The following is a 25,939-nucleotide window of genomic DNA, read 5'->3' on the forward strand; positions in this document are numbered from 1 at the left end:
CTTTTATGTGCAGGCACACTTTCATACCGTTTTCTTCATTCATCTGCAGCTCCATGTTACACCCCAAAATTGGGTGTCTTATCCAGTTCCAGGTCTGCATTTTGTTAACTAAGCATTAGTGAGCTATTTAAAGCTGGGAGTCTCCAGTGCCAGCCACTGCCTCATCTCTTATCATCTCATGCTTGTCCTCTACCCTGTAGCGTGGGGCTACACTTCTCAAGGCCTCTGCTACCATGCCAGGTCTGCATTTCTTTATGTCATTGTATTGGAGTCATAAATTCTCATTCTGCATAGAATAACTGCTAGTTACTGCTGTCTTTGTAAAACCTCACAAAGGAAATTAAAAGAAATTAGCAACAAACATCTGGTCAATTAGAGAAATTACTGCCTCTGCTAGACGAAGTAGAACAACGCTGCAGGCAGGTGAAGAAAGGTTCAGACAGAGCAAGCTTGACAAGCTCCAGTCCTGAGAGCTTGCAAGCTCAGTACAAAGCTTATGACCTGATGCTAGTAGTGGCAACACCATATTAAAGGGCTAAATAACAGGGACCCAGGGTGGGAAAGATGCCTTCCCGTGTTGTTACTCCTTGCCAGAGAAATGGTACCACCGGCAGCTTACACAGCAGCACTGGCTGCTTTGGGTCAGCCTGGCCTCCATGACCACTTGTGCTCCCCTGAGCCCTGGGCAGCCACATCTGTCCCTGCAGGTTTGCTTCCTCCCCGCTGCTCCCTGCTGTCCTTCACTACGTGCAGGTGTGCAGAGGGAATACTAGCTGTCAGAGGGCTTCCAACCCACAGCCACCAGCATCTGCAGCTCTTTTCCTGGCACTTCCCCTCACTTGCCAAGGAAAGACTCCACTAGCCATGCGATTTGGATTAGGCTGGCTTGCTCTGCGAGGCATCTGAGTCACAGACAGGAGCTGTCTGGCTCTGGGCCCAGCACCTCCTTCCTTTGGCAATTACTTTAGGCACTTGAGAGGCAGCACCAACTGAAATGGGCCAGGGACCCTTTGCTGCCCGTGAGACAACTGGCTTTGGGTGGCTAGCATGCCCATGCCTAAGCTGCCCATTCTGCCCCTCAGACAGCATAGCGGCATGCAGAATGGCTGCTGGGAAGAGCCCCTAACCTGTGCTGAGACCGACCTTGGAGCTATCTGGGAAGAGCTAGTTCACAAATAGAAATAACATCAAAAAAAAAATCCACCCTTAGAGCATGCAGGGAGAAGCAAAAGGATGAGAGGTTTTACAATCTCAGTATGAGGCTCCTAAAGCATTTCTTGCTTCTTTGCAATCTTTTTATAAGCACTTCTGCCCCTCTGACTGGTCGCATCCTGCTTCACTATTTCATAACACGACAGCATGACCTGAGCAGAACACAGTAATACTGTCTCAGCTCAGCCCTGAAGCTCAGCCCAGGAAGCTCCCCTGCCAAAGTTCACATGTTGCATAGGGTACGCATAAGCACTGGAGAAGAGGAAATATATACTTAAAAATTATCAGGCTCAGCGTGAAGAAAGCATTGGTTTTCAATGCAACTATGAATTAAGGTAAGATATAATTATATTTTACCTAGAATTTGATAGATCTGGATGACAAGGAACGGTGTGTCTCATGAACTTAAGGAAGGTTGTCATTACATAGCTCACAGAGTCTAAACAATTTCATTTGGGCAAAGATGATGGAGGCAACATTTGTGAAATACGAAATTAGAAAGGGAAGCACTTATATTAGCTACAGTGGATCGGGACAAATAAATTCTGCTTGGTAACTAAATAAATGTGACATCTTGTGGTAAAAGAAATATTCAACCCTGCCAGAAGTCTTCAAGGCTAAAGAAAAATTCTAATAAATGAATGTGGGTGTGTAGTATTAGCACAGAAAGATGGACCAAGAAGATACAGCTCTTCTATTGTTCAATATTTTTGTTTGATATCTGCTAGGATTTCACAGATAGTAAACTCCCCAGCATTGCATGTTTTTAGTTTTGGCTAGTGAACCATAATCATGAACATCAATGCCGGTGAAAGACGGGCCAGTACGGAAAATTTGGTAGAGAGGATAGAAATAGTCTATGTGGACATGTAGGTGCGGTAATGACAGAAATTCAAAATTCCAACAACCAAACTTTCTACATGACCACATTACTTAATTTCTCTGTGACTCAGCTTTCCATAGGAAGGATGTTGTACAAAGATATCTGTTCGTTTTTATGAGACATTTGTGTAATACAGTGGCAGCAGTCTGTTAAGTAGCAGCGTGGTATAAACATCTATCCACAAATAGCAGTTCTCAAAATCTAGTCAGATGGGGTAAACCCTGTGTGGAGGCAGTGCAACTGATTAATAAAATAAATGAAAGAAAGCAACCACAATGAATTACAAGGGGATGGCAGTACAGAAAAATACCAAACAGGGAGACGAACTGGGCAGAGTGTCTGTAAGGAAGAGAAAAGCTAAAATTTGACAAAGGAGATACAAGAATGACTAGTAAGTTGAGAGGTCTGTCATGATAACGTCATCTTTCCTGGAAAGCTCCATTACTTAAATTTCATGCAGCAATTAAAGGGTTACAGGCACTGCCCTCTAAAAGCTGGAGTAGATGATTTAACAGATTTCTTGTTTCTAATCTCAAGGATGCCATGACAACATGATCTTATTAATAACAAAACGGGGGGCAGGAATTACTTGCAATTACAGTACAGGAATACTACAGGAATAGATGCAATTACAAAGGCGCTGAGAGGATGGAGCTAATGGCTGCTAGAAACAACTGAAAACTGTGCACACAGCTACAAACAATCTTCTGTTTTAACTGTCCCTTCAACAGAAAATACAAAAGAAATTTGAGTGTCCCTTAAGAAGGGAAGGTCTGGGAACAAGAAATACTGAGGAACACCAGGTAAGAGAAAACATGGGGAAAACGCTCAATTATACACATTTTAAAAGATGTAGAGCATTACTAATGTTAGTCTAAAAAGAAAGGGTAAATAGGCAAAATAACAGGTTAGAGGAAATACCTGTGAAACAAATTTTCCAGGGGTGATCCTAGGAGTTAACGTCCAGTAAGACGATAACCCCAAGCTCCCATTGCCCAGTAGGCAGCTCTTGGGGGAAGTCTTTTCCCTTTCCAGCTCTGCCACTGCCCTTTGATAAGATGTCAGGCCCCAGGAACCCAGTGTCTCCTCTGCTGAAGTGCTCCACAGCCTTTGCTAGCATAAAAACACTGTCCTTCAAATGACTCCAGTTAGCTGTGTGTGCTCACTACTATTCCCATACTGTTTATCTATTTTCCTTTCCTTGTGGCACATCTCTAGGGGCAGGACATTGCCTTGAAACCATCTCAGTTGTACAGGTTCTGCAGAGGACCCTAGTACTGGTACCCTTGCATTTGGTCACAGGATCAAGATCACAAAATCATGATCCCAAGAGGAATGGGTGAACATTTCAGAACCATTTAAGTGATTTTTCAAATCTCAATTTTAAGACCTGTGGGGAGTACAGGTGCATGGATCATACTCTCACACTATAGTCTCTTAAGTGCATAAGTCATTTCTGAAACAGAAATTTATGGTTCTGGGTTGCTTAGGGTCAGATTTCTAAAGGTACTTTGACTGCTAGAGGTTCAGACTAATGTCTTGTGGGATTTTCAGAAGCACCTAAGTGCATGGTTCTCATTCAGAAGAATTATTTGAATCAGTTAAAATTGATTTATACAGGAACTAGGCACTGATTCACTCCAGGAAAATGTCTTCATGTAGCTCTCTGTCTTCATTTACTCAAGAGCCTGCACCAGTAAGGTCACGTTAATTTTTGTTGCTATTTAAGGAATAGCAGTAATAATAAATATGCTCCAGCAAGTCATTTGAGTGTTTAAGAGATGTCTAATGATTCAGGAGGACCCAAAGAGCCTCAAAATGGCTTGAGACCTTTGAGTAAATTGGAGAAAGATCTCAGCATGCACATCTGGAGAGCAGCAGCAGGAAGAAGAATGGGTGGTGTGGATTATTGAAAACTAAGCTTTCATTATCTTTGAAAGTTGCTTTTAGTTGTTGTTGTTTATGCTTGGTTTGATATGAAATTACTCAGTGTTACAAGCAGCCTTAGGCTCAAGAGATTCGGGGAGGCAGAGTGGGTGTCTGGCAGATTTGCCCTGCTGTGGCCTGTGGTAGTGGCAGCTGCTCACCAGGCTTCTGGGTGCTGCCATCCCAAGGTCCAGCTGCCTGTGGTGGGCCATGGCTGCATGTGTAGGAGCTGTCTAGAGCTGGGTGACCTGGTCCAAGGAGCAGGTGGGTCTCTAGAGTGCAGGCACCAAGTCTCCTGCACTGCTGCAGTGTCAGCCTCAGCAGGGTTTGTCCTCTCTGGAGTCAAGGGAATGAGCAGAAAGCATTAAAATATGAGTTTACTGCTTTTACTATAAATACACCAATAACCACAGAGGCAAACTGCCACAGCTCCAGCAAACCACACACCGCTGTAGCACTGCTCTTCCTCCTGGAGAGCTCTCAGCAAGTCTTCTATGTGGAGGGACAAAACTGGCAAATACAGGAATATTGCTGAAGGCAGGATTTGCCCAGGGCAATGGGGGTTCAGTCCACGGTGCCCACTTTGCTGTGGACTTAAAACGAACAGTCTGAATGAAGCCACTAGCCTGGTCAGCTGGATGGCTCTGTGCATTGCCAAGGTGTGAGCACTTGCTCAAAATAATAGCTCTGTGGTTGCTCTGAAGCACAGGCAGTGAAGATATCACTGCTGTCAGAGACATTAATAACTGTCCATGGGGCTTTTTATCAGAGCACATCTTATCTTGATGCAATGGGCTAAACTGAAATTTGTGTTTAGGTTATTTGCTGTGCTTTGATTATCTCCAGGTTATCTCTCTAAACTTATCTGAGCAAGTGCTTTCCAATGCTATAAAATTTTATGTGAAGGTTAGAGAGGTGCTGGGGTTTTGGACTCTGTACTATCTCCTCCTGCCCTCTACCAGTGAAGCTTGATCTTTCCAAATATTTTTTTTTCTCTAAAACTGTTGGTTTAAATTTGTAAATGTACAGGCAGCTCATCTCCAGCTAGTGGAGCCCGCTTCTAATTTAATTTGTGATAGATGCATTAGTTAGGGGACTACAAGCCACTGCAATATTCAGGTTTTATTTTTCTTAATCGTCGGTGGTTTGATAGGCTTCCATTTCTGAGTCCCTGATTCTGGATAGCTTAAAAGCTATGATTTTTCAAAGCCACTCAGCACCCTTCCTCTGTACTTGGAACTCCACCTTGAATTGGAAAACCCTCAAATGAAGCAGCCCAGATCACTGCTCACTTTTAAAAACTTACCCTCAAAGTCTTGGGGGAAGCCTTCAGAGATTAAATCATCCAAAGGGATAAGCAATTATTAACTTTTCAGAACTCTGCCTATCCACAAAATGGTCCAACTGATTGTGATTATGAGAATAAATCACTCAAGAAAGAAATATCAAAGAAAGGAATTTCCTTACCTTAAAGTCATCAGAGAAGGACTTTGGCAGCAGGGAGAAAGGATGCACCTGGAATTACACCACGTCTGCTCAGAAGTGATGGAGGAATGGTGAAAGGACTGGTTAGAAGTAGAAAAAAACACACAAGTTTTAACAGACAGAGTGCAGACTGGCTATTTAAAAACAACATCCCAGTCCCCAAACTGTGCTGCTTTTTTCATAAACATAACACAGCCCCTTCTCTAAACCAACCTCAGCAGCTACTTCTTGCTCTTCACAGGACCCAACTTCCTTCCAGAGGGTCCCATCCTGGGATCTGGGCTGCCTAGCGCTGGTGAAGTAGCCGGCATGAGGAGAGTTTGCCTTTTTCAGTCATGAGTTACCAAAGCAAAGTCACTGTTGTTAAGGCTAGTGTGTCCCCAATAGTTCGTTTCCTCTGCTTTCCTGCATATCCCGGGCTGTAAGTTTTTATCTGGTACCTCCAGTGCTGAGCTCCTTAACTGTAACTGGCTGCAGCCTGTTTCCCAGGCTGATGTTTTCTCTTGATGTGGATACTCCGAGACATGCAAAAGCCACATCTTCCTGACAAAAGTCTGTTCCAGTCATCAGCCTTGCACTGTTAAACATGTATGTCTGATTTCTAACTTGGATATTTCTTGCTTGAAATTACATCAATTTCAGGGATTTATCATACGCCTGATCCCACTAGATTGTCACATCTGTTATCACCAGCAAATGTGATACTATTTCGTCAAATCAGCTTCTTTTTAGCAGCACCATTCTCTATATTTTAATGAGGTTTTTCCGTAGCCCACAAATAATTTCAGTGACTGTTTTCTATACTTTCTCAACCTCTTATGAAGTAGGACCCCAAAGTATGCATTCAGCCCCAGCACCAAGCTTGACAACGGTAGAATCTTCCCTCTCTCATTCCTTCCCTCTTGGTATCTCTTTAAACACCCAAGGATTGCATCAGCCTTTCTAAATGAAACCTCTGGGTGGAAACTCGGTTTCAGTGTCTGCTTGTGTTTGCAGAGGCAAAGTTTCCTAGGAGATGCACCTCCACTCTCTAGACACAGTCTGTGTTGTTTAGCTTCCATGTACACAATTCTGGTTGAATTAAAACAAACTTGAATCATCTGAGGAGCTCCAGATTACTCAGATCTCTTTGAATCACTATCTGGTTCTCAAACTTTTTTATCACTTTACCTTGCTAGCTCTGATTTCCTGTCTGCTTTCAGACCATTGAAGAAAATATTGAAGAGCTTTAAGCTTTGGACTAACAGTCTCTGCCAAATTTTACATGCCATATTCCTGATTCAGTAAAGCTTCCTTCACTGACAGCTATTTTTTGAGATTTGACAGTCAGTCAGTCCAAATCCAATCATGTTGCTTTAGACTGGAGAGAGGATCAATCAAAAAAGCAGGTAATTCAAGTCAAAGCTTCCACACAGAACCTTTCATCAACCTTGTAATGTCATCAGATGACAAAACTAAAGCTTATTTTCTATAAAGCCGCACAGACTAACATTAGCTACCCTTGCTCTCTTTACTACTTGCATCTTATTTTGCCCAGGATAAGCATTAGGTGATATTGTTTCATCTTGCTTCCTTTCTTTGAATATTGGCATTATGTTGGCTGCTTCCAATGCCTGTAGAAGTCTCCTCATTTCAGGACTAAGTGAAAGACTCAGTTTAAAATAACTGCATCTGCTGGATTGGATGTACTTTTGACTGTGGGTAACTAACATGATCCCAAGCAATTCCAGAGACCATCCCTGCTGCCACCCTATTCTTAAAGCTAAGCTAAGTGAATTGCATGAGTCAGTTGTGCACAGGACTAAAAAAAGGACCCTGCCTCTGTTTAGCATATTGCTCATAAATCTAAGTGTTGTTTTGGGTATCATCCAAACCGTGTTAACAGCAGCCTGGTGATTAAATGCTTGTAGCTGGACTTGGTCAAAAGTGCCATGCAGAACACTACCAACGACTTGTTTCCACCAATCCTTATTCAGTCCCTTAAATCTTTTTCTTTTCTTTTTTTCTTTTTTTTTTGGAGGGTTAGAAATGCCACCAGAAGCTATGGCATTTCATCTGGAGGTGCATCCCTACAGCCTCTCTGAGAATCGTAGGCAGGCAAGAATCAGATGGGTGTAGTCTCAAACACACAAAAGCAGCTGGGTTTGTATGTGGGTACAGTGGTCGCTACTCATCTTTAAGGGTGATAATGAGTTATGCACCCATATGGTTTCACAGGGGTTCCTGCAAAGCCTCCTGCCTTCCCTAGCCCAGTGTAACTCTGAATTTTTAATATGAAATTCTGATCGCATTGAGAATATGCTTCGTTTGCATGAGAAAAGCAAGCTTGCCAATGTCACCCAGAAATGCTGACTAAGGTGTGAAAGTTTTGAGACTTTTGAGTTTGTTTGAGAGTTAAATACTTTCTTATCAGCATATTGTGCAAATCTGAAGCATGAACCTCTGGCAGAGATCTGGTTTGGGTTATTTTTTAACTCCTTTTTCATTCACTGAGAGCCAAAGTGCTCGTAGAGCTGTCTTCTTGGCAGTAAAGCTTGCAACATGGTACTTGGAACCGAAGTACCAAGGGTGATAACTAGAACACCCAGAAATGCAAACGGGGTTTCAATCTTGCCTCACCCAGTTAATGCTGTTTGAGAGTTGAAATATAGCTTCTGTTGTTTAGATGAGTATGTGAATCTGTCATAATCTCACTTCCCTATGCATTACATACAACACACACACTACAGAATGGTTGGGAATAGCTGAGTTGAGAAACACAATTTTCACCCTGCAGAACATAATCTTTTAGGCAGCTATAAACGTAATTAAAAGCAGAAGTTTTGTGGGGAGTAGACTGTAAAGCTGCTGGGGCAATCTGGGGAAAGAGAAAAGCAATTGAAGAGTTTCATGAGAAGCAGAAGTGAATGTATTATTTTCTGTATTCAGCAAGGGAAAATATCTGAAGGAAAGATCTTACAGACACGTGCCATCCTTATTCAGTATCCTCTATATTTTTCAGTTAACTTTTCCCCTTATTTGAATATTTATCATAAATGCAAGAGAGAAAAATGAGTTAAAGCTGACAGGGCAAAGACTATAGCACATACTGCAGTGATTTTTGCAAGACTGGCAGAGAATATCTATCAAAGAAGCATGAAGGTGGACATAATTAAGTTTCCTTGCTTTAGAGTTTAATAAAATTTCATCACATTATGCCTATCTGACATGGGCTGGTTTTTGTGAGCTCTTTGGAGTTTTCAGACCATCTGTTGAGAACATGAGCTTATTTTGAGAAAAACAGTGTCATGTGAGCTACATTTTCAAAAAGAAGTGACCACATTGCATATTCAAGATGTAGTAGTATCTTACCCTTTCCATTGGCATAGGTCCCATAGGCTTAGCAACCACTCATTTGCTGGCAAAGGAAATAATTTACTATTATAAATGATCTCTACCAGTGAACTAGTGGAAATTACTTTAGCAAAAAGTACTTCAGGAGAAATCCTAGGCTAAGTGAAGTTCCTGCCTCAGTGAGGTCAGGGTTTCGTCCTGCACTTCTGTGTTAATGTGCTCCTATAGAGAAGTTAACCATTCTCAAGTCCAGGTTTCCCTCCAAATGATGTCAGTGGAAGCAGGATATGCAGAAATCTGTCAGACTTTGTTAGGAACTGTATTTTCTTCTAAATTTGGACATTTATTGTGAGTCAAATGAAATATAATTTCATGTACAGATTCATACTGAAACTCTCCAGGGGAACTAATTGTGTTTCTAGACATGAATTAAGGGAGCGAGCACGGGAAAGAGCAGCACAGCCACAGGCCCTCAGAGAGGAGAAAGTAAAACAAAATAAGCTCTTTCTCTCCAAATTATAAACTTCACACCATACAGGTAAGCACAACCCAATAACCCTCTGTGGCTGCGACGTTTTACTCTGCCTGCATGGTTAGCAAAGATGCCAAGAGAATACAACCAAGCACCACTTTTACTTTTTTTCTTCTGCATGTGAGAGGACTCTTGTCTGTCACACAGGGAGAGACATGTCTGCAAGAGGAGCTTATGTGGTAGAGTAGAAGTCAGAGCACTTCACAGGGACTTTGTGACCTCTGTCCTGCTTTGTTGCAGAGCCACAGAGTTAGGAAGGAGCCTCCAGAGGGCCCTAGTCCTCTGCTTAGACTGGGGCTAGTTGGAGTGGGTTGCTCAGGGCCATGTCCAGCTGAGTATCTCCAGGGATGGAAATCTCACAGCTTCTCTGGGGCCATATTTCATTGTCTGACACCCTCACAGAGGAAAAAATCTTCCACATAGTAAGAATCTCCCATGTTGCGGCTTGTGGACATTGCCTGTTACTCTTCCAAGAAGGGTTTACCTGCTTCATGTCTACAGCTTCTCATTAGGTAGCTGCAGACAGCAGGAAGATCTCCCTTGAGCCATCTCTTCTTAAGGTTGATCTAATCTGTCTGTCAGCCTCTCATCATATGCCATGTGCTCCTGCCTGCAAACATCTTGGTAGGCCTCAGCTGGATTCACTCAAGTGCATGAGTGAAGATCCAAATGCAGAGCATGCTAGCCAAGTAGGAAAGAGGCTTGGGCACTGTGCAGATGGGCCTACCTGAGCAGTAGGGAACCAGGTTCCATGTTTCCTCCTAATCTCCCTTTAATTCTGCTAATAGCAAACACCACATCTCCAGAAACTGAGGAATTAAATGGGGTTGCAGGCAGAGGGCTGGATGGAGTCTGCAGGCAGGTTCAGTTCCCAGTTCAAGTGGAAATGTTCTGCAGGAGTTGCTCAGCTCATGAGTATGACTGCCTGCTGCAAACTGCCTTCCCTGCGCTGTGCCCATGCCCTGAAACTACTAGCTCTGAGACTGCCTGTCTTCTAGCCCGCTTTTCCTGTGCAAAACCACAGAGATTGTTTTCTAATGATTATTGGCACTTCTCATTTAAATGTTTTGGGGACAACTATGCTTTGAGCTCTGAGAATACAAAGATACTTTAAAATGGAGCGCAAGTGTTTCCAAGCAGCACAGAAACAAAGTTTGAGAAATGACTACAAAATAAGAGGTCAGAACTTTGTGCCCCATACCAGAAACAACAGTCTAGCAATGAGGCATTAGGAGAAAACGTCAATAGGGCCACATTAAATGTCAGTAGGGGTTATCACCAAGTGATATGAAACTTCTTGGGCAAGGATTGTCTTACACCTCAAGAGATTTTTTACTTCACTCTTAGCCTTGCAAGACTTGTTTTAAACATAGGTTATAAAAATTATTGCTATCAATGAAACATGGAAATGTAGGCTAGGATTGAACCTACTCCACTTCAAGTGTCAGGAGCAGAAGTAGTGACAACATTCAAGTTTACCACTGAGCAATATGCCTCTGCTCTCAACACAGCCAAAAGCAGTTTTGCCAATAGAGTCAGTGAAGCCTAGAAAGCAGTCCAGCTCATCTTAAGGCAGATTTGGTCTGACCTGCATCTGATCATGGCTCTTTGCTGGCTGTATTGCCTACCTATCCCAATAACAGGAGACGGAAACAACCACTTCAGAGATGCTCTAAGTTCACGGAACTGAATCCCACTTTTCTAGTTGGTGGGCTACAGTCAATGGCTTCCTGTAAGAAGGTTTTGACACTGTGACCAAGGGGTAGTTGTAAGTTGTGACTTTGTTGTCAGTGAGTTTTCTCTTTAATCTTAGCTTTAACAGATTGTTTTGGCCTTTGGTCCCTGGATTTCTGTACAGTATATCATGCTCAATTTCCCTTCATTTCCTACAGAGAGAGCAAATAAAAGATACTTAAGAGTTCTTTACCCAAAACAGGAGCAGACCCAAGGTAGTAATAAATGTTCTTTAAGATTTTTGATCCCCTGCGAACAGAAGTCTTTATTGAGATTCAAACATCACATACTGAGGGAGTGCAGAGGAACTATTGGATGCAAATGAGCGAGCGCAGAGGTCACAGGGCTGCCTCACGTATGCTAACCAGGTGGATGCAGTAAAGCCTCTGAGCTGACAAGCCCTGGCTCTACCCTGACTACCCTGCACCCAAGGCCAGGGCAGTCATAAGATGCTTCAGTGCTTGAAGGGAAGTGTCAATAGAGTTTCTCTTCTTTCGATGACAGGATGATTGAAAAAAAAAAACTCGTCAAAGATATGCTTACACCTAGTGGATTATCACTGTCCCATCTTTGCTACAGCCATGTCAACAGGCATCTGCTCAGGCTGGGCCAAACTCTACATCTCACACCCCAGGGTTAACGTACAGGGTTAGATCTGCTTTGTTGGTGTTGGCAAGTAACATACACTGATTAAGTTACATTTCAGTAACGCTATCATTTCCTGCTGAGCGAGGACAGCACTGGCATTTCTCATGGTGCAATGCACCACCTACAGAGTTACTATAATGCCAGCTTGCTGCTAGTTCTGCCACTTTTCCAATAAGAAAGGGTCTATTTGACAGCCTTTAAAATTCACATTTATTTTTTTCTTAAAATAAAGAATAATTTTCAATGAAGTGCACATAACAGAAAAGTCTAGACTTCTATCAGAAACTACCACAACCTCTGCAGTAATACAATTTTTGTGAAACCAAATAGTGACACAATCTCAAAGTGCCTGTGTTGATGAAGTTTCTCAGTATTGCTCCACAGCAGATGCTGGATCTCTCTCTAATATTTTTTTCCCTTTTCATATTCCCTCTAGCCAAAAAAAATCAGCATGACGGAAGCATTCCCAGAAGCAACGACTGAATTCATTTATGATGAATATGCTTTTCTCTGTGATAAAATTGATATCCAGGAATTTGGGAAAGTATTTCTGCCAATATTTTACACTGTAGTGTTTGCCCTTGGCCTCTCAGGGAATCTGCTGGTCGTTTTTGCCATCGTGAAAGAAGGCAGTATAAAGAGCATCACTGACATTTATCTCCTGAACCTAGCAGTCTCAGACCTTCTCTTTGTGATCTCCCTTCCCTTCTGGGCTTACAGTGTGGTGCATGGATGGACCCTCGGGAATTTTCCATGCAAAGTTGTTTCTTCACTGTATTATATTGGTTTCTTTGGAGGCATGTTTTTTATCACTGTTATCAGTATTGACAGATACCTGGCTATTGTCCGGGCAACATATTCTCTGAAATCCCGAACAACGAACCATTGCCTTCTTATAGTTTTTGGAGTATGGGTAATGGCAATTTTAGCTTCAGTGCCACATTTTCTGTTTACTCAAAAGTTAGAAACCAGCTGCATTTCTGTGTACCCTGATGAGCTTAAGAATATCTGGACGGTGTTCTGCAATGTGGAATTGAACACCCTTGGGTTTTTTATCCCAGTCTGTATCATCTGCTATTGCTACTTTGGGATCATCAAAAGCCTGATGTCCTGCAAAAATCAGAAAAAGACACGAGCCATAAAACTGATCTTGATTGTGGTGGTTGTGTTTTTTCTCTTTTGGTCTCCCTACAATGTGCTGATTTTTCTAGAAACTTTAAAGCACTATGACTTTTTTGTAAGTTGCAACCAAGTTAAATCTTTGGACTATGCCATGCACCTGACTGAAACTGTTGCATTCAGTCACTGTTGTCTCAATCCTATTATCTATGCTTTTGCTGGGAAAAAATTCAGGAAATACCTTTATCAAGTCTGCTTGAAGTACTGTCCATTCATGTGTTTCTGTGGGCCCTGCAACTGCTACCAGGTAAGTTCTTCCACTAGTTATTCAGAAAGCATCGTGAACAGCAACATAACCGTAAACACCAATGACCGGGATGGCTCTGTCTTCCTCTGAAAAGCTCTGTGAAGGAAAAAATAAAAGACATGTAATTATGTCTTCCATCGGGCTGGCAGCCACTGGGAGATTGCCATTACCCATATGAAAAGACATATGACCTCAGTGAATTACTGGCATGGTTCTCATTAAGCATTAAATATTCTAAAATAGAAAATATTTTAAAAACAGAAGCAGTACAATATGTCAAGTCTGAGTATAGAATTGAATCAAGAGAGAGGAAGAGGAAAGTAGAAGAAAAAAATCAGCACTCTACGCCTAGACCAGAAGATGAAGAAGAATTTAGTAACAGAGGATAGGGAAGCTGTTAAATGGTTTTATCATGTAAGTGTCTCTCTCTCTCTCTCTCTCTGTCTGTGTGTCTGTGTGTGTGTGTGTGTGTGTGTGCGCGTCCACATATGGTGCGAATGTACATGGATGTAAACCCTTCCTCAAGTAAAGACGGTAGCCGACTGTTAGTAAAGGGAGATATTTTTTATGTTATATATTGACTTATATTCATATGAAAGTGATTTGGGTGTTATTGATCGCAATAAATGTGCAGTTTTACCTGTGCTTTCATACCTAATAAAATGCCTAGTGTTAAAGAAGAGCTCTTTCTGAATATGTGTTTAGTGCCAACAGTACATTTAGTGTTGTACAACTCGCAGTAATCAGAGTGAGAACTCCTCTTAAGGATTTGGGATCTGACCTAGAGGTGATCCAAACCGACAGGCGTCCCTGAGGACACATTTACCACCTGCACTCCGCAGCCTCCAGGTATCCTTTTTACTCTTGCAATGACAATCACTTTGGTGGGAAAACGTCACCCAGACAAGACAACCGAGAGTCTTTTCCCAAGGCCTCCCTTGAAAAGTCCTGCCATTATCTGCTATGAGGGCAAATGAGATTTTGTAGGCATTGCAGATTGGAAAACGTACAGTTCACACCTACAAAGCTGAGATCATCTCTTCTTTGTAGAGATGACCAAATCAAGCACCAAACATAAAAGAGTCCATGTGGATGTGATCCTATTTCTATTCAGAAAAAACATTGATGGGACTGGCAAATATATCAAATCTGAATAAACACTCTCACTTTCTGATCAATACAAAGTGTTGTTCTAGCAATACCCATTTTGTAGCCTTCCAGACATAATTCCCACCATGTTTCTAAGGAAGCCTAGAGATGAGCCTCTCTATTGAGCAATTTTCCATATGCAATAATTCAACTAATATTAAATATTCCAATTTTTTTGCTCCTGGACATTCAGCACAGTCTACAGAATAATGAATCTTCTTCATTAAATACTTTGTATTAGGTGTGAAAACATTATATGCACTCAGCCTTCAAAACTTCAATTATAAGCAGACATTCAGACTCCAGATCTCTTGACCAAGATCAAGTGTATTATGGGTGTCACCTGACATTAAATTACTTCTCAAAGTTCAGTCAGCCTAAGTGAGTCAGATAAGACAACTCTCTCCTCTCCCCCACCCTAAGCAAGTGATTCCCTGCCTGAAGCTAGTACTTTTAGAAACTGCTAAGATGTGCAGAAAGAAAGAGGAAGGCATTCTGACTCAGAACAGAAGTCATCTGCATGAAGTCAGTCTGAGCAGGGTATATTGCTAGTTGAGCAATGCAATCTCATTCGGCTTATTTTGTCTGCCTTTTATTTTTCAGGCAATGGTGAGTTACTGAGTGGAGAGAATAACGAGCACTTTTAAATGCGACCCGTGTGTCACTGCCAGAACTAAAGGCCCAACCCCAGAGCTTTCCACTGGCTTTCCATGACTAGACCCAGCAGTGTCACAGGAACCCCACCGCTCACCAGCAAAGGCACCAGTCCTGTAACAGTGGCCGTGTCTCCCAGTAGCAATATTAGAAAGGTGCCACTCTGTCAGGAGTTAGAGTACACATGCCTTCCAGCTGCATCCTCACCCGGCAGCTCAGCCTGGCTGCTGTGAGTCCCAACCACCCCAACAGGCCTGGGCCCTCTGTAAGCTGCGTTGTGCAAAACCGCATCTGCAAAAATCCTTCATTTGCAAGTCAAGTGTTCCTCCCAACAGCTTTCCTTTTTCCTGTCTTCCACACTGGGTAATGGGAAACTTTCAGGGATTATCAGGATGCTACGTATTTGGGAGTCCTTACACAGAATTTGCTATTTAAGATCTCATTGCTCATTTTTTTAATGTTTGTACAGGATTAAAAATTTCAGGGGGGTTTCCAGGCATTGGTCTCTGCAGCCAGCAGCTGATTCGTGCTGAATTGTCAGAGATGCCTCCTCATAGCAGAAGTGGTAAATCTGTGAAAACCCATTAAAAAAACAAAATCACTCATTTTTGCTTTGTTTGCATTAGCAGGAACAGTCCTGTTGTATTTGTCCCTTAAAACTCTTCAGCCCCCAAGAACTGTGTCAGCACTCAGAGAGTAACCAGTAACAATTTGCCAGCTTGGGTTCAGCTGCAGCTGAGACAGGCACCGCTGCTCCTTGCTGTACTGCAGCGTGGGTGCAGAGTTGCAGCCCCCCTGTTGTGATCTGTGACAGTTAATATCATGTGGTTCCCTGGGTTTGTGCTCATTTTATAGATTATACTCTTAGGAGGTATTCTTTGAGCCATTCATGTCTGACTGAAGGCCCATTAGTGTCTCTTTAAGTCTCTCCACTGGAATTCCAGTCAACTGAAGCCTTTATGCAAAGGTATCACTTATCTTTCAAAAACTCTGCAGCAGGATATTGGTGTTTTCCAACTCCTTGGTTATTTTACAATGTTGGATTTTTTTTTCACATACAACAATAAAATTGCATCCCTAGACTGAATCAACATGTCCCAGAGGACCAGCAGCATCCAGTCCTTACCCATTACACATAAGAAATTAAACCAGTCCATCAGGATGGGATACACCCTTTCCAGCTCCCAGAAATTGGGGATGAATTCTTGCTTCTGATATAGCTCCCTAAAATCTGTTAATTCAGTGCTGGGACTGTCAAAGCCCTACTAGCTATATAGGCAGAAAGGTTTAGAACTGTAAGTGCTTCCAGCATTGAGGGATGTTATGTGGAGCTGCATGTGTATCCTCCCATAAAGACCTGCCCCAACAGGATGGAGTCAATACAGAGGTCTTGGGGAGGAAGTGTTGGCCCCTATGTGCAGCTAATATCTCACCTACAAGACTGGGAAAGAGGTTGTACGTTCAAATCATCTTTGTCTTCACTCCTTTTCTAAGAAGATCATCAGTGAGCTACGTGGCAGTGCAATCTCCTTTCCAGTGATAGGAGGAAGACACACAACTAACTTCATCCAGGTAAGATAGTTTTAACTCTTCTGATACCTTGGGTGCCTATGAGCATTGAGGCCTTGCAAAGTGTATTACAAATATTACTAAGATATGTTTGTTTTGAGCACTAGAAGGGCAGTCGGAGCCAATGTACTTTCCAGAGACTTGGCTTCCCAAAAAAAGAAAAAATACCTTTGTTTGCTGCATCCCAACACCACAGCACAGACAGAGACAACAGTCACTTCACATGCATCATTTCTAGTCTATATAGAGGCAATAATTACTAAACTGAGCAAGAATTAGGGTGGCAAAATGTCTGCTATAATTATGTTTGTCTGAAACTCAGCTCCTTGATTCCGTAAGTTTTTCGCAGAAAGACTCTCTCCATAGCAAGTTCTAATCTTCTGTAGGAAAAATGGAGTCACAGAATCATGGAATAATTCAAGCTGGATGGTACCTCAGGAGGTCTCTAGTCCAACCTCCTGCTCAAAGAAGGGTCTGTTCTGAACCTAGGCTAGGTTGCTCAGGGCTTCAGGCCATTGCTCTTGAAAATCTTCATGAATAGAGAGCAAAACCTCTATTGGCAACCTACTTCAGTGCTTGACTGTCCTTGTGGTGATTTTTTTCTCTAAATACTGTTGTAAACTCTCATTTCTCAATGTTGTTTCTTGTCCTCCCACTGTGCACCACTGTAAAGGTCCTGGCTATATCTTCTAGACAGGCTGCTCATGGATATTGGAGGCTGCTGTTATGCCCCCCGTTAATGCTGGTGGCCTGTTGCTGCCAGGGCATGCTGTGGGCTCGTGCTGAGCTGCTGAGGCCCCCCTGGCCTTTCCACAGAGCTGCTCCCTCACCAGGGGCAGTCCCTAGCCTATGTCATTGCACTAAGTTATTCCTTCCCAAGTGCAGGAATTTGCATTTGTCCTAGTTGAATTTTGTCAGCACAGTTTTCCTCTCCATCCCTCCGTGAAAAGGAATAAAACCACCAAGAATTGCAGTATTTGACTCGCAAAAATCAGAACATGTTCTGGAACTGTTTCTAACCCACCCAAGAAGAGACCATAGTTCCTCCCAGGAAATATAACCTGACTAGGGAGCCCAGCCTGTGGATGAGGATGGGAATATGACACACACTGTGGCTACAAAGGGCAACAGACTTTGAGCTAGCCCAGTTTTACCTTTCTCTAAAACCTCAAAGGTTTCCCTGATATAAAAATATGCTATAGCATGTTAGTTTACTCACAAAAGTGTGTGCATGCGCAGCACCCTTCTTACATTTATCTGATGAGTAGTATTTGGTTATCTGCAAAGTGAGGTCAAGTATTTTCTGGGTTTAGTTGGAGTTTGGGGTTTTGAGGGGTGGTGAGCTACTTTTGCATCCTTTTCTTCATTATCAAAACCTTTTCCTGTTCCAAAACCACACTGACACTTGCATAAATCTTTTCCCAGCTGGGTTACAGTTTGAGTAACTAGTAAAATCTGAATTCAGATTTTTCGCAGCAGGCTTGTATCTATAATTCATGTTCCACTTATAAATAGAATGAACAACAGACATTTTTAGCCAAACTGTTTGCACAGAGAGATAAGGATATTGGTATCTTTTCAAGAGTCACTGCTAATCCTATTCATTCAAATACGACATCATAGTCCCCAAATCATAGCATTTATGTTTCCTTGTTTTTAAGCAAACATGGCAGCTTTGAATGCATTTTGTTGACTTCCTGAGGGTTTTAATTTGTACAAAGACTTTCAGGATTTTCAAAGAAGTAGATCAGAGCATCATACTGGGCTTGGAAATTGCTCAGTGGTGAAAACTGTAGTTTTCAAAACTGGCATTAGAAGGAGTTGCTATCCAGCTATTTCCTTTGGATTTAGAATTTTCCAGGAGTGGATATGAAATCCTGGGTCAGCCTCCTCTGAAGTTCCAAGGTTATATTTTATAGAGAAACTCTTTATAAGTGCACTGGTTACTAGCTAAGCTCTGTCATTTCCACTTGGTCTCTGCCACTCTGCAAGGTGCCATACTGCCATCTTGCAGGTAAAATAAAACCCTTGTCCTGGCAGGACACTGCATTGCCAAAATAAGGGACAAGTCCCATCTATGCAAGTCCCAAGTCCTCCTAATCATTAAAGAGCATACAGGAGATTTTCAAAGAAAATCTCAGTTACTGGCTTTATTCAGGTCAAATTCTAATTGAAGAAGCTGCCCAATCTCTACCCATATTTGCTTTTGCAATTCCTAGCTGATAATATCTTTATTCTGCAGTGATTACCTGAAGTATTGTGCTATGTTTTGCCAAAGGCCATTTACAACCTCTGCTGAAATAGCTGCATTTTAGTACTGAATGAAATATTTCCTGTATTAAGGATTTAGCCAGTCTTGCTCAAAGGAGTCACTGCACTTCAACGTACTAAGCTCCAAGGTATCTGGAACTCTAATGAAAACCCATGACTTCTAAAGATAGTATTCAGAGATGCAGATCTAGTAATTGAAGCTAAAATAAAGAACAATCTTGAACTATTAAAAGGTATCTTCTGACATCTGTCGCATACATGCAACTTATGCTGACATCATGCTGTTGTCAATAATAAGATCCTAATTCACTTGGAAATTACTTTAAGAGCTTGGTTTTAAACACAGACACTCAAACCTTTTTTTTTTTTCAGACTTAATGGAAAAAGATTGTTTTGAATGTGGGAAAAAAAGTCCATCAACTGCTCCTGTATATTCTATATCAACAGTTATACACTATATTTACCATTCCTCTCCCTGCAGAAACTACCGTGAAATGGCTCCTAGGGGTCACAGGAAAATGGTTTGCTTGTGAAAAAGAAACTTAAAATCTGGATAGGGTGGAAAAAAATGGTAAAATACAAACCTCAAGTTTCTCATAATTGTATGTACTTGTCAGTACTCTGTATTCCACTCCAGCCCAACAGTCCAGCCCCAAACCATTGAGACTGGAGCAGAGCTGCCTGCCAGGATAAGCAGGCAAGTGTCAGAAGCTGCAGTTCCCTCAAGAAGCTTGCACTGAGGCCATAAATGCTACTTTTTTTTTACTTTAAAATTAAAACCAGCAGCACGATGACCCAAAGAAACAGCAGTACGTTTTGTGATGACCAAGATTTGCAGGGTGTGCTGCAGGGCACTGACGGAGCCAATAAAACAGAACAGTAGATGGCTCCACACTTCTGCCGACAGGACAGTTCCCTCAAGTGGCAGCGGTGTGCTGCTACTTCTATGTGCAATTTCTTTTGCCTAAGACTTTACTAAAACAGCTCTTTAGATATAAAAACTGCTTGATGCCCCAAGCCAAAACTTCATCTATTTTTCAGGGCTCTATGCAGGAAGGAACAGACTAGAAGGAAATTGTTTCTCTAAGAGGCAGCTGGAGCAGGCTCTTGTATCACCTTCATCTGCAGCCCTTCATCATCCCCATTGCCCTGGTCAGTTGCTGAGCAACATAGACCTCAGCATGGACAAGCATTCCCCACTGGAAAGGCTTCAAGTAATATTTCTAATGGCCTAAAAACACTCAGGTGTGGGGAATCAGGTAAGAGTATACAAGAATTGGTTCTTCGGCATTTCCTAGGGACATCTAGGGCATTTCCTAGGGATAGTAAGAACTGGACCTCATGGTACAGACAGAAGACCTTCACCAATACGTGTTCTTTGCCCAAGAGGAAAGGTGTCTGAGCAGCCTCAAAGCTGAGTTTGTCTGTTTTGCACCGCAGCAGTATTAGAATTGATAAAAATATGTCTAGGACATAATCTCCTCAGTGGCTTCAGAGCCCATCTCTCCACCACACTTTTCTTAATTTTAGCCCTTCTTCCTCTTGGAGTCCCAATTCAGGAAACTGGTATCCTCATACTGCAGTCATCCAGTTTTTCTAAGGGAATCCTCATTCGAAACATTAAAGATCATCATGGCCTGGCCCCTTGTTTACTTCCTTCTTCTTGGTCCCTTTGCCAGGTCCTCCTCTCCACAGCCTCCTGGTAGCAGAGGTTTCAGGAGGCCACAGTGTAAGTGAAGGACAAAATATAGGCTACCACAAAAATGGTACTGAAAACAGGGGGCAAAGTTTACAAGTTGAGAAAGATTCAAAAAAAGCAACTGTAGGCTGGTGATACAAGGCTAAAGGCTCCTGGAGCCAAGTATTTCCAGTGTTACCATCACCTCTCACTATCCCTGTAATCACCCTGGCCCATGCCAGCACTCACTGCCCTAATTTTGTTCCAGTCCTTCTGCCCATCGCTAGTGTCACTAATCTCTTTGCATTTCCACCAGGTGGTGCCATTAAACTCTATCTTGGCTTTAAAGTCATTTCTTGCCAAGCAGGACCAAGAGAGCCAAGCAATCAGAGCCACTGATGAACAAGTATAAAATTTAACTGCTACATCCTAAAACTGGAAGAAACATCAATTTCTTCTAGTTTTTGTTATTGGCATGTTGTTACTGAATAATAAGATGTTTAACTACAAGAGGTTTCACCAATGATTCACAAAACACATTAGAATATCTTGTGAATCACAAAGCTGAGAGAGAAATTCCATTGAAAACCGATAATACTCATTCAGCGCATTTTCTTTGTTCTTATCACAGTTTTATTCCTGTACTCTGAGTGCTACTCTGTACCCCAGCTACTAAAAGTGAACTGAGTGTTACGTACGTTGCCTAACAGCTTGTCTTGAACAGGACTTACAGCAAAATGGCGTTTACTATGTAATAACAGAGTGCCCTCGTCTTAACAACACAGAAAGAAGAACATCACAGGAATTGGTAACAATAGTTCTTGGCTCTTCCTCAGTCTTGATCTTGTGCAAGTACTTTGTTTTTCTACATTCATGTTACAACTGCCATGCTAGAAACATGGCAGGAGAGGCTTGTTATATAGGTGTTTAGAGTAGGACCAGTCCTTTAATGAGCTTTTGAAGATTACCAACAGGCTACCAACTTGGGGGCACTATCACAAAGCAGACCGAAACCATTTATGCCAGAACACCATCGTCCTTTTGTATTTAAATTCAGTACAATGTACATGAAACAAACTGGCCTGCAGAGAGTCTGCTGTTCACTGCTGCTTTGCCTTTTTTTCCTTTGAGGGTGTCCAGAATCTAAAAGGGACATCATGGTGACAGTCAGGTGATGGTTGTGAAACCTAAACAAAAAATTGTATCATCTCAGGTGTCAACTGCTCCTCAGAGTGGAAACAGTGCAAATTTATCATCTTCCTGTACAGTTTGGGAACGTTTGATATGTCACTGAATGATACGAAGAAAGTTCCTTGTAGTGTCAGTTCCCATTTAAGAATACAACTCATGTTTTTTGCACCAGTCATTTTTATTTTAAGTAAAATTCAGCATAAACAAAGACTATTTCTGTCATGCTTAAGATTTAAAGTTTCAGTTCTTTTTTATGAGGAGTGCTGAATGCAACAGCTTTGCAAGCACAGCATGTGGAAAGAAAGCAAATTAGGCTGAGAAAAATGACAGCCAGTACCAGCCAGTTCACAAAATTGCCAGTGGATACAAAAGGTAGAATGGATAGGACTGGACAACTAGAAAGCAAGCAAGAAAAAATAAAAGAAAGAAAGAAAGATAAGAAGATACAGGAAATTGCAACTTAACATTGTTGTAATGCTAGGAAAAAAAAAGTCATGACCATTTTAGACATAAAGTTTGCAGGGAAATTATGAATGCACTGGGAAAAAACAGTGCAGATGGTGGTTGTCTCTACAAATAGGAAATTAATTCACTTCCCTTTTTAGTTCTCTGATCCTACTGAAGCAGTTTTAGTAATGCACAGTAAGTTTGGCATAAATTGAAAACTAGCAGGAAGATATCTACACAGTGACTAGGTGGCACAAATACCTTGCTAACAAATAAGGATTGGCACTACAATGATGCAAACTGAGTGATTCAAATTCAACTCAGTTGCAAGAGAACTGCACAAGGCCTGACCATGCAAGAGGCTCCATCTGATGGAGGAGACTCTTCGCTGAGTAAGGTAAACATCCGTGCAACTGTGACTTTGGCTAGATGAACTGTGTATTCGTCAAAATACTGATTTTTGCAATACTTCATTTTTTCCTTCAGTTACTGCCTCTCTCCAGTGACAGCCTCTTCTAGATGAGGAGTTCTCTAATAATTACCTCTCAATCATCTACCACCAGTCAATGCTGATACTGCAGAGGATAGATCACGCACTGGCATATCAATGGTGAGTATCTCTCAGCGACACTGGTGGGCTAGACAAGTGTATCTCTCCAATAATTCCTTTGGCCAGCTTCTTGTGCGTCCTATGAAATGGCAAGTTAAAGCTTCCCATAACAAGGGGAAGTGGCTAACATCTTCTATTGGTGAGAAGCAAGGTTTTCTTGGTCTGGGTTGTTCTGCTTTTTGTTTTTATTAAGTTCCTTTCTACTGGTTTTAATGTAGCCTTCACTTTTTCATACAGAGATTTAGTCTCCTCCCAGAGAGGCTAATCAGTTTTGGCCCACTTCTCTGTAGTGTTGTGATGCTCTGTTCATTTAGTCAACACCACATACCTGATACCAGCTAGGCAACAGGTAGTTCTCTTTCCCTACCAGCGTGTTACTTCTACAGCTACATCCTCTATGTCTCATTGAGATTGCTTCCCCCTTCTCTTTCAATGTCACTGTCTCATCTCATTGGGTTAATGGCAAAACATCCCTCTGCCAGGTTCTCTTGCTCTGAGTAGGAACTGAAATATTACATCTTGCCACATTAGAAGGGAACCTCAGAGCTCCCACAATATGGACTACAGTTATACCTAGTCCTTTTACTCTTCCTTCTCTCTAAGCCTTTGAAGACCCCCTCACTCACAACACCTTTCATCCATTTTCAGCATTCTCTCATTTGCTCAGAGACTTCTTTCTTTTTTCAGGTTTTCTTTTCTTCAGTTTTCCTTACGGACTCTACCAGGGACTCTTTTCATTGGCAGGCCATCAGAAGTTGTCTCAGGGTTCATTTTTATCCTTGTGCTTTTCACGAACTGGCAGATGCTCTTTTTGAAGTTCATACAGCCTAAGTTTTCATCGTTTCTAATCATACTCTCTCTTCTCTTTTTGTGGCTGGACATTCCTCTTTCTGAAGACACACTCTTGCTCAAAGACTTCTTATGAAGAAAGTACTTCTCATTTGCTGATGTAACATGAAATGCATTGATATAGCAGGCTTCTGCAATGCTGCTGCTGTTTTGCAAGCCACTGTGGGCCAGCCACACCTCCATCCTACCACAGCTGCTTCACACAAAGAGCTTTTCCCACCCTACTCCCACAACAGCAGTAGCCCAGCAGATACAGAAAGATGCATTCAGTTGATTAAGAAGCATTCACGATTTGAGAGTTTTTCCTCCAAGGAAGAACTCTGGGAAAGGAAGTGTGCCATATAGGTCCTTTCTTCACATCATGCGAATCATGTTAACCTGGCATTCATAATACTGCAGACTTGGTCTCTGGTAATGTTCTAACTGAAAAATCACAGGCATAACTGAATATATGGCATTTATGTCAAGGACATGTGAAGAGAACTCTAAAGGTTGCTGGTGGTGAGGAATCATCCCTTAACCAAGAAGAGTTCTTATGGAGTAGAAGGGGGATCATATCTAGATTCAATTCTATTCAGTACTTCATCCGGAAATCAACAAAAATCATCACTGATAGAATTCAAAGGAGCCATCCAGCTTGGTGGAGTAGAAACAATCAGTGGGATAAGACAGACATGCAAGTGCTTGGCCATTTTATTGAGGCCCAAGTGTTACAGTTAAACCTAAGGAAGGGGAATACCTACAGAGCAAAAGGTGTTTCCTCCTGAAAAGCAGATGTTGAAAGAAATGTTTTTTGCCATTGTTGGTGACAAACTGAATTGGTGCCCCTAGTGCAATAATACATCAAAGAACAGATCAATGAGGGCCTTGCATGGACAAAAGAGCAGCAAGAGGAACAGCTTCTAATTTCTGTAAAGAGAACTGATGAAACTGGCACCACAGCGTTGTCTGCTCATCTGATGTCCACAGCTTCAAAGGACTGTTAGCAAACTGAAGAGAGGACATACATGATTTGCAGAAGAATAACCTGCACTGAAGGAATGTCTCCCAGTGCAAAAAATCTCCATCTGTGCAGCTTATGGAAGATGACTGAGAAGCTATTTCTCATACAAATATTTTCTTCTACAGAAAAGTGAAATCAGTGGATCTCACGTCTCATGTTGTCTTCACATCAAGTCTCAATGCTTTTTTGGAAGAAACACTTCAGCTAAACATAAGTTACTGTGCATAGCAACAATGTCAGAGGCACATAAGATAGCAATGAATAGCATAACTGAATAAAAATCTGTACCTGTGTTCATAAAAACAGAAGACGTCAGCCTAAAAGATACATCATCTCTTCTGAACTGAAGTTCTGCAACTCCTGTTACCTTACCAACTACCTCCTATAGCTCATCATGACTCTTCAGTTTCTGCTGATAACAAGCAAGCAGTATTCCCTGTTGAGAAATAAGCTTTTACTCCACTCTAGCTGGCCTCTTGGGGACATAAATGAGAACCAGCTCTCTATTCCCTCCTCTTTGCCAGCTGCTGGCACAGCTGTTCTGCAGTAGGGACCATCACATTTGAATAGCACATGTCCTCAGTGCTCTTCCAAAAGTCACCCCTTCCCTGCTCCTCCCAAGATCCCAAAAGAGACAAACAGGGCCATCGCATTCCCTGGGAAACTACTGAGCTGCCCACCCTCTCCCCTGCCATACTACTTGTTATTTTGCAGAGTGACCACTATCACCATTTGACCTAGGACAGTGGTAGGGAGTAGCTTTGCTACAGGAGACATCCTTGACCAAGCAAAGAGCAGTGTGAATCAACATGCCTTCCCCCCCCTCCCCAGCCCAGGATAAGCAGGGGTTAGGAAGGTCACAGAATGAAGAAAAGGAGACTTTCCTATCCTAAATCTATACAGCTCTTTTCTTCTACAATTACGTAGTGTAACTTGGAAAATCAGTTGCCTCATCTAGACAGACTAGGACACAACTCCTACAAACCAAGTGCTTTTCTCCTCTCTGTCCACTAGAAATGGTCCTTTAAATTTTATTTTTCAGAGTTTAAGATGCCTAATAAAACCTATAAGGAAGAATAAGGTTTCTGGCAAATGAGAGCTACCTAACAACATCTACTTTTAATGATTATTGAGTAAGATGAAGCTTTTTTCTTTCTTTTCTTTTTTTTTTTTTTTTTTTTTTTTTTTTTTTTTTTTTTTAATCTCAGTAATCAAGCTTTCAGTGGAAAGCTTTTCTGAGTTTAAAGGACCTTCTCCAGTGAGCACTGAAGAGAGAAGCATTTATGACACAATCTGTAAGGAAGTACAAAGTTTCCGCTGAGAGACAGAGCTATGTAGT

The 25,939-nt window shown here is 41.9% G+C and overlaps 1 protein-coding gene across 2 annotated transcripts; it reads left to right on the top strand.

The window, feature by feature from the left end:
* Window positions 1-1,439: 1,439 nt before the first annotated feature.
* Window positions 1,440-13,269, top strand: CX3CR1 (C-X3-C motif chemokine receptor 1). 2 transcript variants are annotated; one of them, XM_062567888.1, is made up of 2 exons: window positions 1,440-1,547; window positions 12,190-13,269. In XM_062567888.1, exon 2 carries the CDS (start codon window positions 12,205-12,207, stop codon window positions 13,267-13,269), a length of 1,065 nt encoding a protein of 354 aa, XP_062423872.1. In that variant the 5' UTR covers window positions 1,440-1,547; window positions 12,190-12,204. The 2 variants fall into 2 exon arrangements, with proteins under 2 accessions (XP_062423872.1, XP_062423871.1); XM_062567887.1 differs by lacking the exon at window positions 1,440-1,547 and adding an exon at window positions 2,866-2,898.
* The last annotated feature ends 12,670 nt before the right edge of the window (window positions 13,270-25,939 follow it).

This window comes from Rhea pennata, chromosome 2, assembly GCF_028389875.1.
Source record: "Rhea pennata isolate bPtePen1 chromosome 2, bPtePen1.pri, whole genome shotgun sequence".
NCBI classification, from domain to species: Eukaryota; Metazoa; Chordata; class Aves; order Rheiformes; family Rheidae; genus Rhea; species Rhea pennata.

Bases quoted from the DNA above. Each gene is read 5' to 3' on its own strand.
- CX3CR1 (XM_062567888.1), top strand. From the start codon at position 12,205: ATGACGGAAGCATTCCCAGAAGCAACGACTGAATTCATTTATGATGAA.